The sequence below is a fragment of the Rhipicephalus microplus genome, chromosome X (assembly GCF_043290135.1).
Source record: "Rhipicephalus microplus isolate Deutch F79 chromosome X, USDA_Rmic, whole genome shotgun sequence".
Lineage (NCBI taxonomy): Eukaryota > Metazoa > Arthropoda > Arachnida > Ixodida > Ixodidae > Rhipicephalus > Rhipicephalus microplus.
The window spans coordinates 8199717-8222080 of NC_134710.1; the positions used below are offsets into that span (position 1 = coordinate 8199717).

The 22364-nt window shown below is 45.3% G+C and overlaps 1 protein-coding gene across 3 annotated transcripts in view; it reads left to right on the top strand.

Moving 5' to 3' along the window:
- LOC119175641 (WW domain-containing adapter protein with coiled-coil) overlaps positions 1–22364 on the top strand; it is a 239138-nt gene that overhangs the window by 34853 nt on the left and 181921 nt on the right. For all 3 annotated transcript variants that reach the window (XM_037426555.2, XM_037426557.2, XM_037426556.2), the window contains exon 4: positions 11591–11638. In XM_037426555.2, coding sequence (XP_037282452.1) covers positions 11591–11638 — 48 coding nt within the window. The remainder of the gene's footprint in view (positions 1–11590; positions 11639–22364) is intronic.

Consider the following 22364-nt stretch of genomic DNA (forward strand, 5'->3'; position numbering starts at 1 on the left):
GCAAAGTTGCGCTAATCGCCAGGAAAAATGAGCGCTTTTCAGTACAATCCCTGATACTTACTGGCTCTTCAGCGGCAGTTTCTAATCTTACTTTTCGGGCAGGTTTAAAAGAGAAAGAAATACAAGAGACTTAACCGACTGGGTTTTGCCGGTTAAATTTAAAAGGCCAGAGCGTCTGCCTTGTCCATCGTTATTGCTTTGGTGACAGGAAGGTTGGCCGCTCTCGCATTTCACAGCCATACCATTAACGTCGCTTCAATGTTTGGAACTTCGACCGGCGAACCCGCTTCTGCTGACTGTGGAGAAGGTCTGCTAAAATCCATCCAGCACCTGCTTGTTCTTCAGCCCCATTGAAAGAGTAGGCAAAAGGATGCCGAATTCTCGCACAATGCTCTATTTCGTTCGGCCTCCTTTCTCCACTTTTTAGGGCAATCTTTTTTTTAGCGTTCGCAACATGCACTGCTTTGACGCCATGCTTTTGGCACTCGCACTAAGTTGCCGCTCCACACAGTGAGTGAGTGAGTAAAAACGTTATTGAGAATGTCCGGCGTTATTGGCGGGGCTAACCCCGCTCCGTACAGTCGGCGAAAAATTCGTACCGCTCTGTTTGCGCAGATGAACAGAAATCACACCTCAGGGAAAATCAGGAGCGCTGCTCTCGCAGCCAGCGAAAAATCCGTGCCACGTGGTTTGCACAGATGAATGGAAATTACACCAGGCTCGAGGAAAGTCATGTACACTGCCCACAGCGAACGAGACAAACTACGCCAAGCGCATAGGGCCTCCCTGCTCAGCGCATGTGTTGCATGACGTGCCACAGGATTGTTTGACAAAGTTGATATGTTGCTGGGCTGAGACTTTGCGCACTTTACGTTTGTGCAAAGCATCGTCATAGGGGCAGGCACGGCTAAATAAGAAAAAAAAAAATATTGACAGAGTTCAGGTGTGGCGGCAAGGCGCGAATCATATGAAATGGTCCGACGGCGAAATTTTCGTTTGACTCCGAGTCGAGATTTCGAGTTATCCGCAATTCAACTCAAAAGTACTTCGAAATAAAGGGAAAAATATACATGGCACGTATAGGAAACTGTTCACTGCTGTGGAAAATTTCTACTTGACCGACTTTTTAAGATATACAAGTTTGAGTTAACGAGGTATTACTGTACTACCCAATTAGCGCTTATTTGGAGCGACTAACATTCATGTTCACCTTTCACGTGCGCGAGATGCAAACATTTTTTGCATTTTAATCATGCAGTAATTCTATACATAGCATATGTCGCTACAGTAGCGAAGTATATATATTTTTTTCAGATATAAAAAAGAGAACGTTTCCTTCAAATATTAGATGCAGAATGCATCAGGTCGACGTAGGCTGTCCCTTATAAAATGCACTTGCAAATGGTTCAGGAGCATTCGTTAGTCGTGTCGCAACTAAAACCTCCTCCCAATCACCATACACTACAAACTATATATTGAGATAGCTAACAACATTTTATTCACTGCACTGAAAGCAAGCAGACAAAATTTGTAACCAAGCTCAAAGCTCCTTTCTCAACAATGGCAGCCTCGTTGTCACACCGGTCCCGTTAATTAGGGAGGCGATCGCCGGGCTAATTCCAAGGGCCGAAGTATCGGCCCCCCGAACCGCACCACGAAAGCGTGGACAATTTAGAAGTGGTCCTTTTTGGCGCGCCAGCGGACGCCGGCTGTGGCCCAAAGAACCAGTCAGAGCCGAGAGTTGATAAACAAACAAATTATATTCTCAATAATGGCAGATCGAAAACAATACACAAAAATGCACACTCCACAATAGTTGCATACAATATGTCACCAATCAAACCAATCAATCAACGTACTACACAATACAATCAGCCACACTTGAAACAACGGACACGGACAACAATACGCACTACAATGCAGTCGCATGCATTAAACAACCAAGACACTTAAAGACTAAAGAGATAGAAAACCTATTCAGTCCAAAGTTCTTGGAACCAAAGTCGAGATGATACTCTTCCGAGAATCACTCACTCAAAGTCCAGCGTTGTTGTCGTTCCGCAGCCCTCGAAGTTTCTCTTCCAGGAAACCTCCCGTCTTCACTTGACCACTCTTCAAACTTCAACTTCTTCGCCGGAACACGTCGGCTTCACACCCGCAGCTGTTGCCACGGGTCTTCGCTCGATAGCGGTAAACACACGCTCTTTCCTGTAGCCCGAGCCTTCACCCCTCAGGTGGAAATCCTTTTCATCTTCTGCTTCGTCCCTACGGACAAACCTTCGCCGACTACACGGCGGGATCCCTTCGCACTCTGGCGCAACTTCCGTCTTCTCCTGCTTTCTCGTCTCGGCTGCTCGATTAAATACCTTCCGCGCCACCTTCCAGAAAGTTCTCCTCATTTCGTCGGCGCGATGCGCAGCGAAGGCTGGGGAGAGGCGCGAGACGGTTCGACTGCCCTCCGCGTCGAATGAATCAACTCGGCGTGGCCACGCCTCCTTCGTTCTAGAAACATCGCGGGCTATCTCGGCCGCCGATGTGGGGTGAGGAGGTTCGTCGATGAAGCCACGCTTCTACGGGGAGAGCGCGCGCCCGGGGAGCCTTGGCCGTTGTTTTCTTTTTCTTTCCTTTTTTTTTTCTTTTGACCTCGCGGCGTCTCTTTCGCGCGTTATCGCAAGAATTTGGCGTCGCGCCCTTTTTTTTAGCGCTCGTTCTGTGACACTGCCCCCCACTTTAAGAATATTATCTCATAATATTCAAAACCACACAAACGAGCGCGAACAGTCACCACACACTCTTACAGACTGTAACACCATCTGTCGCTCATGACACTTCACCTTCACAATAGATCACTAAATACAATTGTACATTGTAATTCAATTACACAGCACATTAAATATAACCACAGGCATATGAGTACAACACTCCACCACAAATTCCCAATATACAAATGGACAAAGTTCTCTCACTACAACAATGGTACAATACTATACATCACATCACAGCACAACACTTCGACACTTGTGACACAGGATACCACAACATTAACACAACATATGGCACTCAACACTGCCAAACACATTCTGCTTTGACCTCAGCACTTATCCTGGGTACTTTGAGCGGCGCTTGCGCCCTTTCTTGCGGTGCTCGCTCGATCTCTTCTTGTGTTTCCACGTTCGGCGAGCCCTTTCCAACGACGATATCTGAGGCGTCGTCTCAGCCATCGCTGTCTCTTCCGACACCGTTAACGCGTCATTACATTCGACGGGTCCTGTCTGTTTATTTACCCGCTTGATCATGCCTGTACATTTTGCCCGGCTGGCCAACTCCGTCTCCTTTACACTGTCGGTCGGTTGAGGTTGTGCCGACGTAAGTCCGGTTGCTCGGCCCGTGAACTGATTCGACACGATCGTCTTCTCCTTCGCTGTCTCTTGCGCCGCAGCTTCACCTTGGGCTCTAGTGAGATCCGTCACGGGATGCTCCTCCACTGTATCTCGCGGCCGCTGTGTTGGCGAGGGCTCTATCTTCGGGTCTTCTCCCAAACATTCTGGATCACTTGGCCCTCGCGCCCCGTCGATGTTTCCGATGACAAGGTCATACAGGGGGGTCGTCATGCATAAAGCAGTAACCTTCCCGCTGAAGTACGGGGTTTCAATCTCAATTTCTGCTTCGGGAAGCAGCCGAACTGTACGGTCAATTAGGCAAACCGGTTTCGTTCTGCCTGTCAACTCACTTTCCCGTACCAAATTTCTCCGCACGATAACAGTGGAACTGCCGGTATCTCTTAACACCGTAATCTTTTTGCCCGCAACTTTTCCAGGCAGCGTTGGCATTCCTTTCGTAACACCGGTTGGCTGTTTTGACATTACAGCACCCACAATAGGAATTTTCTCCCCATTCTTCAACTCTACGAATCCATCAGTGACGGCATTATTATCAGATTTCGGTGCTGCTTGCACACAGGATACCTGGTGAGTTTGACTCACTCCGTTCCGACATGCATCTGCTTTGTGCCCAGTCTGACCACACTTGAAACATTTTACAACCGTAGGGCTCGTAAAGATCGTTCGACAGTTTTTCGCGCGATGACCCACTCGGTTGCACAGAAAACATAGCGGAATGCTCTCTGGTGCACGCTTCTTTTCTTCGGGAGCCAATTTCTTCGACTCATCGGGACAATCTTTCTTGACCTTGGCCAAATTAGTGCCACCTTGCGCTTCCAAGAATTGATCAGCCAATTCAAGCATGTCTTCAAGTGAGTCAGCCTTCCTCTCTTTTAAGTACAGTGACAGGCTTGGGTGGCAACTAGTAAGAAATTGTTCTCTAATTAGGAGCTCTCTAAGCTCATCGTACCCCTGTGCTGTCCCTGAAAGTTCAATCCATCTGTCGAAATAATGGCAAAGTCGGGCGGCATACTGCGTAGCTGTCTCACCGTCAGCTGGCTTTCCTGTCCGAAATCTGTCCCGGAATCCTTCCACAGTGAATCTAAATCGCTTCAACAAAGCAGCTTTCACCCTTGCGTAGTTGGCTGCATCGGTCGGCGTCAGCCTGCCGTACACACTGAGCGCTTCACCACTCAAGCAAGTACTCAAAGCAGTTGCCCATTGATGTTCCGGCCAATTCTGGCTCTTCGCAATCGTCTCAAATCGGTGAAGGTACGCGTCAAGGTCGTCCTTCCTTTCATCAAACGCTACAAGCAGCTTGCTTGGGTTCAAGCGGAAGCCGTGATCTTCCCGTTCGCTGCTTTCAACTCTAGCTTGGACGGGAGTTTCGCTTCGCTGTTGCAAACGGAGCCGCTCGAGTTCCATCTCGTGCTGACGCTGCCGTTCCCTTTCCTCTCTTTCTTCTTTCGCCCTCTCAGCTGCCAGTCTTTCTTTCTCCAGCTCCAGCTTCAATTGCAGCTCTCTTTCTTCTTTCAGCTGTCGCTCCTTTGCCTCTCTTTCTTCTCTCGCCCTTTCAGCTGCCAACTTTTCTCTCTCCAATTCCAACTTCAATTGTTGCTCTCTTTCTTCCTTCTCCCTCGCAGCTGCCAACCTCTCTCTCTCCAACTCAGCTGCTTTTTCTTCCTTGGCTCTCTCAGCTGCCAACCTCTCTCTCCAACTCAGCTGCTTTTTCTTCCTTGGCCCTCTCAGCTGCCAACCTCTCTCGTTCTAACTCAGCGGCCTTTTCTTCCTTGGCTCTCTCCGCTGCCTCTTTCTCCTTCTGGCTTACCCACTTCCGTAGTTCGGCGCCAGAAAGACCCATCTTGCCAAGAGCAACTAACTTTTCGAGATCCATTGTGTCTCGCAAATAAAACCTTGCCGCGTGCAAAAAGTATCTGCCTAGATCCGTCTATCGGAACACTCCCCTGCACTCGTTAACGAGAACACTGAACAACACACAAAATTGTTCCGATAGCACTATCGACAACTCGAGGCTCTTTCTCACTACTTTGGACACACTGTGCACCAAAAGGTCCTGTCGCGGACGCCAGATTAATTGTCACACCGGTCCCGTTAATTAGGGAGGCGATCGCCGGGCTAATTCCAAGGGCCGAAGTATCGGCCCCCCGAACCGCACCACGAAAGCGTGGACAATTTAGAAGTGGTCCTTTTTGGCGCGCCAGCGGACGCCGGCTGTGGCCCAAAGAACCAGTCAGAGCCGAGAGTTGATAAACAAACAAATTATATTCTCAATAATGGCAGATCGAAAACAATACACAAAAATGCACACTCCACAATAGTTGCATACAGTATGTCACCAATCAAACCAATCAATCAACGTACTACACAATACAATCAGCCACACTTGAAACAACGGACACGGACAACAATACGCACTACAATGCAGTCGCATGCATTAAACAACCAAGACACTTAAAGACTAAAGAGATAGAAAACCTATTCAGTCCAAAGTTCTTGGAACCAAAGTCGAGATGATACTCTTCCGAGAATCACTCACTCAAAGTCCAGCGTTGTTGTCGTTCCGCAGCCCTCGAAGTTTCTCTTCCAGGAAACCTCCCGTCTTCACTTGACCACTCTTCAAACTTCAACTTCTTCGCCGGAACACGTCGGCTTCACACCCGCAGCTGTTGCCACGGGTCTTCGCTCGATAGCGGTAAACACACGCTCTTTCCTGTAGCCCGAGCCTTCACCCCTCAGGTGGAAATCCTTTTCATCTTCTGCTTCGTCCCTACGGACAAACCTTCGCCGACTACACGGCGGGATCCCTTCGCACTCTGGCGCAACTTCCGTCTTCTCCTGCTTTCTCGTCTCGGCTGCTCGATTAAATACCTTCCGCGCCACCTTCCAGAAAGTTCTCCTCATTTCGTCGGCGCGATGCGCAGCGAAGGCTGGGGAGAGGCGCGAGACGGTTCGACTGCCCTCCGCGTCGGATGAGTCAACTCGGCGTGGCCACGCCTCCTTCGTTCTAGAAACATCGCGGGCTATCTCGGCCGCCGATGTGGGGTGAGGAGGTTCGTCGATGAAGCCACGCTTCTGCGGGGAGAGCGCGCGCCCGGGGAGCCTTGGCCGTTGTTTTCTTTTTCTTTCCTTTTTTTTTCTTTTGACCTCGCGGCGTCTCTTTCGCGCGTTATCGCAAGAATTTGGCGTCGCGCCCTTTTTTTTTAGCGCTCGTTCTGTGACACTCGTGCCTCGGTGAAAAACTTGTACCTTCGTCTCATTGTGAGGCAGTTCTTTAACTCTTTCGCTAACGCAGGAAAAGAGGCCGTTCTTACTAAGTGTAACAAACAATTTTTTTTTTGTGGCTAGATAATAATGCCTTATTTACATTCTTTGATACCAAACTGTAGCTAATAGAATAATCTGTCCAATAACATAATTGTCGCACATATATTTATTACATACATTAAATAAATATGTTTTAACAAAAAATTTATGCAGCAAATATACAACTAACGCTTTAAAAAGGAGAACAACTTAATAAATAGCGAGGTTGAAAATAATTAAATATAATTTATAGTTTTCATGTTGCAAAAAGATTGTACAAGTTTAAAAAATTATTGCCCAAAACTGTTGTTTCCACAAAAAAAGAAAGTTAGTGTAAGTGCTGCGATAGATGGGTTATCCTGTGCAGCTTGCCATTGCAGATGAGGCCTGTCTGCTCATAGCCCGTGGCACTAATAAAGGCAATGAATGAAAAATACGGCTTCTAGGCATATTTGGATAAATGAGGCCTGCAAATGACTCTTGAGTTATTCCAGTGGAGATGAAGGCAAGATAACTCAACACTTTCTATGTAAATGATTGCAGTGCACTTCATCGAGAGTGAATTTCCTCTACGAACCGCCCCTATTTGCGTATGTCTGCCTCTCTAAAATATGCATCGACACATTTGTTTGTGTAGTCATAGGTGATGCTGGTCAGCTGTGCAGTGAGATACTGCTGGAAGATATCGATGGCCCAAACAGTGCGTTGCTTTTCTCTGGAGCGTGCCTCCGGCTTCGGCCTCCGGGTTTTGTTTCGGAAGACGCTGCACACGCTTGACAGATGCCGGCCAGGAATCATTGTCCATAGAACGTTGACACCCTCAAAATTAGTGAAGTTGCTGTGAGTAGTACACTCTTTGCCACCCATAACTACTAATTAGACAACAAAATGTGTGCAACACTCACAGCCGACATTCACTTGCAGGATGTTGTGTCTTGACTTGACGCATCCTCGTCATGGGGGCTGAAAATTGATGTGTCAACATCTTCTCCAGACTCACTGCTGCTGATTCCATCCTCAAAATCTGCTGTTGATGCGCTTCGTTTGCGAGAAACAAGCTGTCTTTTAGCAACTTTTACTCACGAAAATGACGCCATGATTGACACGCACATACAGCAACCCGAAACTTTTTGCGGCAATAGGTAAACTTCCGTATAGTAAAAAACAACAAAAACATTGTGGCACTTGTTCATTTTATGGTGTTAGGCGCCCGCAAACACTGCGAACACACGAAAATTTAGACTTTCAAATTCATCCTTCAAATTGAACAATTTGAATAGGTGCGGTAGTGAGAGTTAACCCGCCACGGTTGTCTAGTGGCACTCTGCTGCTGACCCACAGGATGTTGGATTGAATCCCAGCCGCTGTGGTCACATTTCCAATGGAGGCGAAAATGCCTGAGGCTAGTGTGCCTAGATATAGGCGCACGCTGAAGAACTCTGGGTGGTTGAAATTTCCGGAGCCTCTCACTACGGCTTCTCTCATAATCATATGGTGGTTTTTCGATGTTATAAACCCTGACAATTATTATTGAAGCAGTTCTGTACACGTAATACTTGTCAACGGAATAACTATAAAATCTCGGTACATGTACAGGCCTTTATACGTTTGTCTGGCGTTTTTATGCACTGTTTACCTGCTATCAGTGCTGATGCAAGCAAGAAGTTGAAGCAGCACCCGTAATACTGTTTGTATCCTAGCCACCTAGATGATGACGAATCGGTAGCTTCGCCAAACCTCCGACATATGGCAGCAATGTCGCATAAGTTCTATTGGTTATAAATGGCCAAGCCCGGGTTAGTCACTAGGGGTTCTTTTCGGGATTTATATATGTTATTGTTTTCTTCGATAAAAATCCACTATTTAGTTAGCATTGTGCTGTGTTCACTTCTCGTCTTCATCCGCGTTAATTACACTATTAGCCGCAATGATGGAGAGGAGGAAAAACTTCATTGAAAGGGCCATGACCCAGTCACCCAATAATTTGTGGTTATCAGTGAAAAATAGAACTGGAGGGTCTTTGTAGAACTGGAGGGTCTGTTGTACCTATACCTGTATGAAAAGTGCACTGTGTAAGAATATTTCACTGCTAAATATGCCCTAGATGTCGCCGGTTCTATGAACCCCACCCACTGCTGGTGACTGTTGTTTTGTCAAAGGGTGTGTGGCATTCGTAGTGAAGTTGTCGTTTTCTAGCAAAGCTTCAGTTGCTTTAAATGGTCCAGTTCCAATGCCATGCCGCAGAAAGCGGAAATGTCTAGACTCCAGCGTAGCTGACCAGGAAACAATGTTGTTCGCCAGAATGCACATGGTTGTGCAGCAAGCAGCTTGTGACGTCACAGCTCGCAAGTATTAGGTGCCTTGCATCTTTATAACAACATTCAATTATGAACTGAAAGCTTGACCAAATGTGCTGAAATTTTGTCAGTTTGTGAATGCACTAGTATTAATCCACACAACTTGAGTTATGGTCGAAAATTGTGTGTCATGGCCCTTCAAGACAGGCATTTTAAGGAGAAATGCTACTCAAAAAAATACAATTTTTTTTCTACGAAATTGCATATTTTCTTTTACTTTTTACAAGTTTAGTTTTGCTTCCATGAAAACACAATCAAAATTATAATTAAACTCGAAGTAGATTAAAACCTCTTTTAAAGAGGGCGAATAAAAACTAAAAAGAGCTCATTGTCAAGAGTCTCTTAAAAATTGTCACTTGGCTGCTTACGATTGCACTTCGCATGAGGAGTTCAGCAAAGCCACATCAAAATAACAGATTCCTAAGTTGTAATGATGGAATAAATCAATTTCACAAGCATATTTTTGTCACATAGATGAGCTTTCATTTCTATATATAAAATGCGTTCTTCTCAAAATGCTATTTTGGGCAACCTGTGGAATTTGGACATATTTTTTGTGCATCTTAATGCTCGATCGGGATGAAATTTTTCTCACTTATTCCTTAACATGTGAAAAGTGCAATTGTCTCCTTTAAAGTTTAATGCCACATATAATTATTATGAAGTTGAAGTAAGCTATTAGTATGAGCTGAAAAATTTAAGACTCCTCACATTCCAATTTCTCTTGTTTGTTAAAATGTCTTATACACACTTTCTTGTTAGTTATTTGCATTATTCAGTTAGTGTGGAGCAATATGAGCCATCAATGGCTCATAACCATAAAAGTTAAGTGGCAGGAAAAGTGTGTCTAAAAAGAGCAGCATTTTACACATTGTCGTGATTTGGGTGCACGTTAAAGAACCCCAGGTGGTCAAAATTTCTGGAGCCCTCCACTACGGCGTCTCTCATAATCATATGGTGGTTTTGGGATGTTAAACCCCACATATCAATCAATCAATCAATCAATCAATCAATCAATCAATCAATCAATTACTCTAAAATGCATTATATACCTGAAATTAGCATGAAATCCTATGTAAACAGCAATACTTTCATTGCCCTAGACTACAGATAATTTTTTTTTTTTTTTGAGTAGCATCTCCCTTTAAAGAGACACTAAAAAAGAACAATGACTTGGTTTAAATTAACAAAGTGCGCTCTGAGAACTCTAATGCCATATGTTTCACTATCATAAGTTCCTTATTAGTGGAGACAATCAAGGTTTCATTTTAAAATTTTGCAATGAAATCTAGTGTCAATATGTATTTTTTGTATTATTGCTACATTTCCTCGATGAAACTTCAGGTGCTAGGTCCTTGGCACCCACAGATGACAGTGGGCTTCATTTTTATCCAGTAGACACCTCCAAAATCTGACGTGGTGTTTGGTGTGGGAATTTCAAGGTGGCATCTCCACCCACATTTTCTTTTTGTGCTTGCTATCTAGATCTATGTTTTCAGACATAGATCTTTCATGCTGAGTCATATTATTTGCCTTTGCTGTCCCATTAAACATTATTGAAACTTGTCTTTTTATATTGCCCTGTTGAACGTTCGTGCAGTATTTCTAATATAAAAGAAAATCCTGCACGGACTGCAATTCAATGAACGTTCAAATTGAGACATAACGAAGTAAATCGGTTAAGTTTGTGATATTTTCTTCCTCTTTACAAGTTTTTCCATATTTACCTACATTTGGATTAATGTTGCCATACTAGTGCTCACAATCACTGTGCTTTTTGAACAACTTATTTAGGAGTGCTTTAACTAATATTGCATTTGGCAAAACTTTATTTTTTATTTTTACATACTGCAGCCTCAATGAGGCTATTGCAGGAGTGAGAAAAAAAAACGAAAACAACAGGAACAAAGCAACATTCATGAGCAGGCTTCCCAAAATTCTTGAAGTGATAGCGAACGAACACTTCCGGGCAGCATATTCTAGGCTTCTATAGTTGAAGGAAAGAAGCTGTATTTGAACACGTCAGTGAGGGTGAAAAATGTTGCCATGTTAAGGGCATGGTCACTTCTCGTAGACAAAGGTCTGAAAAATTTGAGAAATTATTAATGTATAGTTTGTGTCCCTTCAATAATGCTTTTAACCCTGATGGTGACCCCCCGTCGCGGTGGTCTAGTGGCTAAGGTACTCGGCTGCTGACCCGCAGATCACAGGATCGAATCCCGGCTGCGGCGGCTGCATTTTCAATAGAGGCAAAAATCTTGTAGGCCCATGTGCTCAGATTTGCGTGCACTTTAAATAACCCCTTGTGGTCAAAATTTCTAGCGCCCTCCACTATGGCATCTCTCATAATCACATGGTTCTTTTGGGACATTAAACCTCACATATCAATCAATCAATCAATCCTGATGGTGACCCGTATGAATAAATTTTAGGCCACCGCAGTAGCCTGCATGGCCTGCAAGTTATTTGATGCCTGGTTGTAAAGTACCATGATCACGTAGATACTGACTGTGCCTATTTATATTTCAGGGTACATTAGGTACGTTCATGAAAGCAAGTACAGGAATTCCTCATCAGGTATGCACTTTTTTTTACTTGCTTAGGCTGGCATGAATGTCTTCCTACTTTCGTAGAAAAGATCGAGTAGAAAGGGCATTTTTTTTTGCCCCACAACAATTATCGTCATCTATCTGGTGTTCCTTTCCTTGCACTATCGCCGCGCGCTCGGCACTTTCAGGTCAAGAACTTGATAGGAAAGTGGCCAGCGCTGAGTTTTCAAGAAAGGAAGCGCAAGCAAGTTGGATAATGATTATTGCTGTGGGACAAAAAGACACCCTTTTTCCTCAATCTTTTTTTAGAGTGTTTGGTATACGAGCGTTCCCAAACGGCATGTTATGCTTTAATCATCATGGCGCTGGGAATTGCTTTCCATGGTGTTATCCCGCTTACCGTATTTGGTGATTCTTAGATAAGCCTGTTGAGCAAAGTCGCAGTTTTGCTTGATAGCAAAAAGTAATGCTTATTATTGGCAGTCAGAATTAATGTGTTTGATAGAAAGCATGTTGTTGCAGTGCTGTAGTGTTTACGTATGGGAAGAATTCAAAACTTCAGGCTCTTTTTAACCCTTCCACTACTGGATTTGTTGTTTTTTTCTGCACATTAAGCAAAAATATTTAGTTGGCAATGCAGTGGGAAGATGGTAAGGTCATGGAAACATATGTATAGGAAAATATCTAATCGCTACAGAAGTAGCACTCATTTAAAGTAATGGATAAAGTAAATATTTTTAATAAAATAATGAATAATTACTCATTATTCAGTCACTGAGACACTAATTATTCATTTTGTTGGGAGTCAGAATAAGTCTAGAGCTCGTGACTTTGTTCTGGTAAAGTGTGCACATGTGGCACACCCTCTTGCCATGGCTGCGCTGTCGAGACGCTTGCAGACACACGAGCAGACGCTGATGTTGGAGCATGTACTCCCTATGTTTAAAATTTCACAAGTATGTTTGTATGTTCTTTCCACAGACGGTGGGACACACCAGAGGTTATTTTTTTATTTTACAAAGTTGTCTTTCAAGTGGCAGGGAGGGATCTTTAAAGGAAAAATGGGTATGCCCAGGATTCGTAGGGCGTGTCGTTTCCTGAGTGATCTCACAGGATTTCAGTGATGCTATAGCTGTGGCAAACTGCTATAAAAGACAAATACTGCTATATTTATACCATTCTGCGCCAAACAAGACGAATTTATGTTTCGAAAATGAAAGTAATCGCTTCAAGTCGCAGCGCCCTATCTAGTGTGGACATGTCTACACGTGCATGTACCACGCTACGGTGGCTGTGAATACCTGTAAGCTAAGGAAAACATTTGGCCTGTGCAGGGCTGGTCAGACTACCATTCTTTATCATAAGTCGCCAGAGAAGCGAATGTGCGTACTGTTTTGCAGAGAGTGCACAGATTCAAGATGGGACGAATAGGCAGCTGTGCCACTTCGATAATCGAGTCGTGTGACTGGTGTGAGAATCCACCTTTTGCATGCCTCTGCAGGGCATGCTCGGCTTTCTGCAGGCGGCTTTGGTAAACGATTTGTGGAGCGCCGTTACAGATGCCACCTGTTTTTTTGCGGTGACATCGATAGTGTGAGTGGAGCAGGCGGCACAACGAATAAATTTATAAATCTGGCTCTGTTAGTGGGATGCCGGCAACTAGTGCAGCTTATAGATGCACTTCAGGAGGCATGCGCTGTGCCAGCATTCTATCTCTCTTTTTTTTTTTTCGCTTCTTATCCTTGAAATGCACACAGCACCTCTAAGTGTGCATCAGGGCTGTGAGGTGCTAAAATGAGGACAATAGTTTGTGGCAGCCTTCGATTCTGCAAGACAGTGTGAAAAGAAGATCATTAAAGGTGTGTGTGCTAACTAAATGAGTATGTCAAGTTTCTTGGAGGACATAGAACAAGTGTGTGATTTGTTTTGGTTTCGTCGCTCAGCAGTGCAGTAGCGATAACACTTAAGCTACGGCTTTTCTTTGTACGATATGTTTTCTGAATTTGTTTTGCTATGACGACAACAGCAAAGTATGTTTAAGTGCGCGTTGGTTTACTTCGGTCTCAGCGTAACTACGCTGTCCATTTTGGCGAGCCTTCTATATATCAGATAAGAGTCGCTGTGAATTGTCCTCTTGAACATAATGAATGTGAAATGGAGTAGTTTTGTCACTTGTCATTCACAGACTTTCAGTCGTTCATTTCTGTTGAGGCACATTCATCGTTCGGTAAAAAAAGCAAAAAGGAATCTGTGTTGATGTGACTGCCACGTGCCGTGCCTTTTTTTTTTTTTTTTTTTGTCACACTGTAGTGCGATGCTTACGAGCCGTCCATCTTAACCAGGCACCTCTATTTCGGTTAAACGACACTGGAGAGTACATAGCTCTTGACAGGTTCAGCATGCCGCGTTCGATCGGTGCCAGATGTTCTGCTGTGCTAAAATGATGCAATGCGTGTGGTACGATCATGTCCCCTCAATTTCAGTTTGCAGGCCAGTAAAGACTGTGGCCCTTAAAAGTGAGTTAACGCACGCCGTGCACATCGAAGTGCGTCATTCAGTAAAAGCATTGCTCCGCGCTCCCATAGTAAAACATTGGCGCAACAGCAGGCCAAAGCAGGGGTCTAAAGGTTCATAACATTAGTATGAATACCACAACAAACAAAAATTATTATATTCATCCGACCAGCTAGTAGTAGGCCACTATGTCGCCTGTGGTCTTCGCCACAAATGTATGCACTGTGAACTATAGTATTGACCTTTCATCGACAGGAGGCAAATGCTACTCGGTGGTCCGCAGGGGAACGTAGCAATATATACTCATTAAACATGAGCTTGCACACGCATTTATCATGGTAGAATTTCCGTTATTTTGTGGTTTGCTGGGAGAACCGACTGCGAACCAGTTGCCGTTGTGATGGTAGTCAACTGCTTCTTGCGCAGCAGTTTCATTGATGCTCTATTCTTCCATTCATTGGACAGAGAAGAAGCTGCTGGTCATGTAAATACTTTCAGGTGGATCCATGCCTTGACACAACACTCAGACAGGGCAATCAGCAGATGTGCCGCCACCACGATCTGTGCTAAGCAGTGGCGGTGCTGGCAGAAGCTCGCCGCTATGCCCTACGGTTTGTTCCTGGAAGTTTCTGTGAGACGGCGCCACATAGACATGCAAAAGGCGGATACTCATTCAATTAACTTTGCAAACGTTTAAAGTTTAATGTTCGTGCACTAAAATCGCTCTAGCACAAAATCGCCGACTGACTTCTCGGAGCTCCTCGTTTATACGCTGAATTTCCCTGCTCAATGCAACCGTATATGTGCATGCTTTCGATTTCCCAGGTGCAATGTCGTAAGCATTGGTGACAGCAAGTTGTTCGAGTGTTTTACATGGGCGCTTTTGTTTTCGTTGATGATGCTAGTCGTTGCTTTCAGAATTGGAAAGCGGTTTCTGTGGATCCACCTCGTTCAGAATGTAACCACTGCAATGATTTTTGTTTTCTTGATTTGGCACCAAACCTCACATTTGCGTCCGCTGTTCACGGCGGTTACGTAGCGCTTGTTACGCCTACCAAGCCTGCAAGTTTGCTGCTTAACATGCTGCCCAGATAAACTTGCCCTAGATTATATGAGATCGAGCATCGCACTTCGAGCTCAACAAAGGCCAGCATGCGTAAAACGAAGTTTGGTTCCGCAGTCAGGAGAACAGCTGCGGCAACTGCAGTGAATAACGTAGCAAGCTTGCAAGTGGGCCTGTTGGTGGAAAAGACAAAAGCCTGTATCGCAAAGCCTTTACATTTGGGTAACACCACTGCCTACACTAATGGTGGAATTGAGAACTCGTGCACAATATCTGTACTCTACGATGACCTAAATATTTTCCAGACAGAAAGTTCACCGCAAGGACAGTTTCACCGCAAGGGTGAACCCATGAATGCGATAGCAACAGATTGTAATGTTATATGATGTGAGGCTGGCAGCTAACTTTTTTGGATGCGATCACACGCAACTCTACCAAACGCTGGTGTAAGAGTATACGGCCGCTCTAGGCACACTTTTACGCTGTGCCTTAGTGTTGAGAATGTAGCACTTAGAAGGGTATATGAGAGACACCCATTGACGGCTGCGCTCGTAAAATCAAGTCTCCGTTAATGCTCTAGAGGTCCCCCCCTCCTCCTTCCTGGCGGGGCGTTTTTTCTCTGCTTGAGCATTCGACGTATACTCTAACAGGTGGTTAGATCTTTGGCGTGCGCCTTGAAGTGACGGTGATAGGTCACCTTGTTTGATCTCTGATAAAGCCGCGTTTTTTGCCGCTGATCACGCGCTATTAACTGCGGATAGAACGTCTATTGCTGCTTTATCACTTGCTACATGAAACCAGCTGGCAAAAAAAGTGTGTTCCACACTCAGCGTCATGGCACTGATTATGCTCAGAGGTTTACACATGCATAAATACCCCATTAAATGTATGGGAGGACGATGTAGCGACACCACGGACCCGAGCTAACGGGGGAGTTTCGGCTCCCTCCCACGCCTAGCCGTGCGTGGCTTTGCCGTGTCCGGGGAAAAGGGGATCCTGGGGGTTGAGCCAAAGCTGGGTGATTGGACCTTGAAGGCCCCCCGGCAGAGGCAACACACCTCTTTGGCCCCGGCTTCACGTAGACGGCACCCCCGGGCTGACCCACCCAGGGGAAATCGGCAGTCGCCTTTTCCTATCTCTCTCTTCCTACATCTTAGTCTTTTCTCGTCTTTAAATCTGTCCTGTCTTCTTGTCTCTTCCATTTACTTCCGATTTTTCATGGCGGCAAGGGTTAACCTTGTGTAATTACTCAACCTTGAGTAGTTATATTTGGTTATAGTGGCAATGTACGGCTGGTGTCTGCAGCCTTATGCTATTAAGTGCTTCAACGTCCCCTGGTTGGACTCCATGGTGGGTGGTCGCCATTGCTGCCGAACAAAAAGTACACTACTATGGGAACACCTGCATTTCCCCGTCTCCTAGATCGTCTCCCGCCTAAGAGGGGACGCACTGATGACATATCAATTTTCAGCCAATCCAGACAATGCTTTCCCAAATTCCATGTTGTGCACAGCGAAAACCCAACAAAACAAGCCAGAGCAATATCTCCATTTCTTGTTGCTAAATCCCTGACAGAGGTCTTTGGCCCAGGATACAAGGTTACAAAAATGGCTAGCGGAGACCTTCTCCTTGAGCTGCCTGAAAAACACCACTATGAAAAACTTGGCAGTCTCGTAGCATTTGGTAATATCCCAGTATCTATTTCACCTCATAGATCAATGAACACCTCACGCGGAGTTGTTTCAGAAGCAGACCTTCTTGAAATGTCTGAACAGGAACTGCTTGAAGGGTGGAAAGAGCAAAATGTCACAGATGTGAAACGAATCGTCATCAGACGAGACAACAAAGAAATACCTACCAAACATTTAATACTCACCTTCGCATCTAGCACACTGCCTTCATCTATAGACACAGGATACATCAAACTCTCTGTTCGTCCCTACATTCCCAATCCAAGACGATGTTATAAATGTCAACGATTTGGTCATGGCTCGCAGAACTGCCGGGGTCAGGAAACTTGTGCAAGATGTGGTAGCCACGGCCACCCATCTGATAACTGTGTTACTACGCCTCACTGTGTGAATTGTGACGGGGAACACGCCGCGTATTCGCGTTCATGTCCTAACTGGAAGAAAGAAAAAGAAATAATCACTCTTAAAGTCAAAGAAAACATCACATTCAAAGAAGCAAGACGAAGAGTGTCGCCATTTTACGGCGCAACATATTCTGATGCGGCGCGTCAGGGGGCAACGCCGCACCAGCCCTCGCCACCCCTTCGGCCTGCACAGAGCGAGCCGTCGGCTGTGGCACCTGCCCCCAAGGCGGCTGTAGCCCAGGCTACACCGTCTACTCCCAAACAGAGACCGGAGACTCCAGAGTCTTCGGGTCTCAAGGCCTCCCCTCACCAGGCGAGGCCCAAAATCCAAACTAACAGCCCGCACGTGCGGGCATCCAGTGCCTCCGAGGAGGCAATGGATACGTCGGCACCCTTGGTGCCGAAAGAGCGGCGTGGCTCCTTGGAGCGCGCCAAGAAAACAAAAAAGCAAATAACAGGGCCTGGTTACGGCCCTGTTAAGTGAACTCAAACTCCCCGTCTAAACAGCCACTCGCTTTTCGTACACACAGCATTATTTTACGTTCACCATGAACACTCAAATTATACAATGGAACGTCAGGGGCCTTCTCAGAAACCTTGACGACATCCAAGAACTCCTACACGAACACTCACCAAAAGTGCTGTGTGTACAAGAAACACACCTTAATTCAAAACACACAAATTTTCTTCGCAAATACGTTATTTTTCGAAAGGACCGTGATGATGCCATGACATCATCCGGAGGTGTTGCCATCATAGTGAATCAAGGAATTGCATGCACACACTTACAACTCCAAACATCCCTTGAGGCAGTGGCTGTTCGAGCGGTTCTTTTTGATAAACTACTCACAATCTGCACTATTTACATCCCTCCTAGCTATCAGCTGCAAAAACGTGATTTACACTCTTTAATTGATGAACTTCCGGAGCCTTATGTTCTCCTTGGAGACTTCAATGCGCATAGCAGGCTATGGGGAGACTCTCGTTGCGACGCGCGAGGTCGACTGATTGAACAATTCCTTCTCTCGTCGAACGCATGTCTCCTAAATAGAAAAGAACCAACCTATTATAATCTCGCACATAACACCTACTCCTCCATAGACCTAAGCATAGTGTCTCCATCTCTTGTGCCTCTACTCCAGTGGAAAGTCGTCAGTAATCTGTACGGAAGTGACCACTTTCCCGTAGTTTTGAGCACAACTACAGCAACTGAGTGTACACCCCGTGTTCCCAAATGGCTCATAAACAGAGCCGACTGGGAACGGTTTCATACCATCGCTCGTATAGATTGGAGTGACATATGTACTTTAAGCATTGATGTTGCTGTTGACTACTTCACAGCTTTTTTGATTGATGCTGCAACAAAATGCATCCCACAAACAAATGGGCACCCAGGAAAACGGCGTGTGCCATGGTGGAACTCTGAATGCCGAAACGCGCGCAAACAGCAAAACAGAGCTTGGAGGCTGCTTCGGAACTCACCGACAGCCGAAAATCTTGACACCTTCAAGAAAATAAAGTCTCAAGGCAGGAGAACGCGTCGGCAGGCCAGAAGAGAAAGCTGGCAGAAGTTTTTGTCAGGGATCGATTCATACACACAGGAGGCTAAAGTCTGGAACATGGTCGGTAGGATAGCAGGAAAACAAGTACACACACTTCCACTCGTGGACACTCGGGGTGATACCTTGGAAGATCAGGCAAACTTCCTCGGTGCACACTTCGAACAGGTGTCCAGCTCATCCCACTATACTGACACTTTCCAAAAATACAGAACAAGAATAGAAAAGCAGAAACTTGAACACAAATGCACTAGATCCGAGGCATATAACCAAGCTTTCAGTCTAGCTGAGCTGCAAATGTCTCTAAACTCCTGCAGTACTTCTGCCCCAGGTTCTGACCGTGTGGTGTATGAAATGTTAAAAAACCTTTCAATCGAAACACGAAAAACCTTACTTTGTTTGTACAATGCTATCTGGTTTTCTGGCGCTATCCCTACCTCCTGGAAAGAGGCTATTATTATTCCCATTTTGAAAGAGGGCAAAGACCCTTCTTTACCCTCGAGTTATAGGCCTATAGCACTTACAAGCTGCTTGTGCAAAGTCTTCGAAAAAATGATAAACTGCCGACTTGTACATTTCCTTGAAACAAATAATTTGCTCGACCCATTTCAGTGCGGGTTTCGAGAAGGTAGATCCACCACAGACCACCTTGTTCGTATCGAGGCACAGATCAGAGACGCCTTCGTCCATAAAGAATATTTTCTCTCTGTGTTCCTCGATATCGAAAAGGCTTATGATACAACATGGCGTTTCGGAATTCTAAGAGACCTTTCCCACCTTGGCGTGCGCGGAAGAATGTTTCACATAATCAAAAGTTACCTGTCAAACCGGACATTCCGTGTCCGAGTGGGCACGGTTCTTTCCCAAACATTTGTTCAGGAAACAGGCGTGCCACAAGGTGGTGTACTTAGCTGCACACTTTTTCTCATAAAAATGAATTCCTTGCGCTTGACCATCCCTCGCAATATGTTTTATTGCACATATGTCGATGACGTCCAGCTTGGCTTTAGGTCTTGCAATCTGGCATTGTGTGAGCGGCAGGTTCAGTTAGGTTTAATCAAGCTCTCCAAATGGGCAGAGGAAAACGGATTCCGACTGAACCCACAAAAAAGCACGTGTGTTTTGTTCTTTCGAAAGAGAGGCATGCACTCGGAACCTGACATTCGACTGAACGGGCAACGTCTGTCCGTCAAAGCCGAGCATAAATTCTTAGGCCTAATCTTGGACAACAAGTTGTCCTTCGTGCCGTACATCAAGTATCTAAAAACAAAATGTTTAAAAGCCATGAATGTTTTAAAAGTGTTGTCACGTACTACTTGGGGTAGTGATAGGCAATGCCTCATGAACCTCTATAGAAGCCTCATTCGCACCCGCTTAGATTATGGGGCCATTGTCTATCAGTCTGCTACTCAAAGTGCCTTGAAGATGCTGGACCCCGTGCACCATTTGGGCATCTGCCTTTCTACGGGTGCTTTTCGCACCAGCCCCGTAGAAAGCCTTTACGTTGAGTCAAATGAGTGGTCGCTTCATCTGCAAAGAACCTACATGTCCTTTGTTTACTTCCTTAAGGTGAAAGCATTCAAGGAGCACCCCTCATACTCTACAATTAACGATTTGTCGAGCTCAACTCTGTTTCAAAACAGGCCTTCGATGAGGCAGCCCTTCTCAGTTCGCCTGAAGTGTCTAGCTCAAGAAACTGCAGTGTCACTTGAACACAGTTTAATGGCTCCTGTAGCATACCCGCCGCCATGGCAGTGGCAGACTATAGACTGCGATGTGTCTTTCCTAGAAGTTACAAAACATGCACCTATTGCCCATATCCGAACATACTTCCTGGAACTTCAACACAAATATACACATCCTGAGTTCTTTACAGATGCCTCCAAGTCTAACTCCTCTGTGTCCTACGCTGCTGTCGGCCCATCCTTTTCGGATGCTGGCCCTCTACATTCAGGCACAAGTATCTTCACAGCGGAAGCCTACGCGATACTTGTGGCGGCTAAACACATCAAGCAATTACAAATACAAAAAGCAGTAATTTATACAGACTCCCTCAGTGTAGTAACGGCTCTGCACACTCTTAAAAAACACAAAAACCCAGTCCTTGTCTCACTTTACTCCATTTTATGCACACTATACACACTCACAACATGTTGTAGTGTGCTGGGTGCCAGGGCACCGTGAGATTCAAGGCAACGTGAAGGCGGATCAGCTCGCTGCATCCGTCCACAAAAGCACTGCCCCTACACCCATATCAATCCCGGCCCTTGATCTTAAGCCGTCCCTCAAACGAAACCTCAGAGTATACTGGCAGAGCAAGTGGGATACACACACACAAAACAAACTACACGTTATTAAGCCACAGCTACCTTGGTCATTGGCTGCCCGTATCGAAATCGCGTCATACAGAGGTAATACTAACGAGACTCAGGATAGGACACACATACACGACACACACACACCTTTTGTCCGGTGGCGATCCACCATTGTGTGACAGATGTAGTGAAGTATTGACAGTCCTTCACATTTTAATTGAGTGCAAACAATTGGACACTGTAAGAAAACGACACTTTCCATTACCCTACCGACAACATATACCTTTACACCCTGCAATGTTCGTCGGTAGGGAACCGCTTTTTAGTCACAAATCATTGTTAGCGTTTTTTAAAGAAATTCATAGTTTTCATATCATATACCCGGGCATCCCGTAGCATGACCTCTCCAGAGAGGTTTTTGCTGCGGTGGTTACACAAGAAAGCACTTGCCTCACGGCCCTTGGACGCAAGGGTATGAACGAGTGAGGCACTTGTGCTAATGCCATACATATCCACCATCGTCTTTTATCATCACCAACTTTTGTCATCTATTCACACCACACACACCTTTCACGACATGGTCATGATTTTATTACTTGTATGTTTTTTACCCGCCTTACCGCGAGGAATTTTATGGCCCTTATACAGCCGCTTATCACAATCATTGCTCATGTTTTTAGTAAGATGAACTGGCGCTCTTTGGCCGTGAAATAGCCCTTGCGCCATAAAACATCAAACATCATCATCTGTATGGGAGGACGACTGCCTTCATAGCTCAATTGGTAGAGCATTGGGCAGGTTATCTGAAGGTTGCAGTATCTGCTGGCTTTTCATCCATTTTAGTTTTATTACATTGATATCATAGTTACAACAGTACAATTAAAAGACTATAAATAAAATCACCTGCACCTTAGTTGGCTGTACTGTCTGTTGGTTTTCATCGAGGTTGCATCAGAGAAAAATTGGCCCTTTTCATGTGGTGATGAGTGATGCTTGTCAGCCAAACAAAGCAGCCGGAGGCTGCTTGCCTTTTCAGTTTCTGAATAACATTTCTCTGCGTCACGCACCCTGCACCCTCCTATGCACCATGGCGCATATACGGCCCAATTTATTGGCCGCAGAGAAAAGAATGCGCACACCAAACCGGTTCCCCACACTTTTCAGTCCATGTGCCATTTTATGAATGTAGGGAATGACGGCCACGCGTT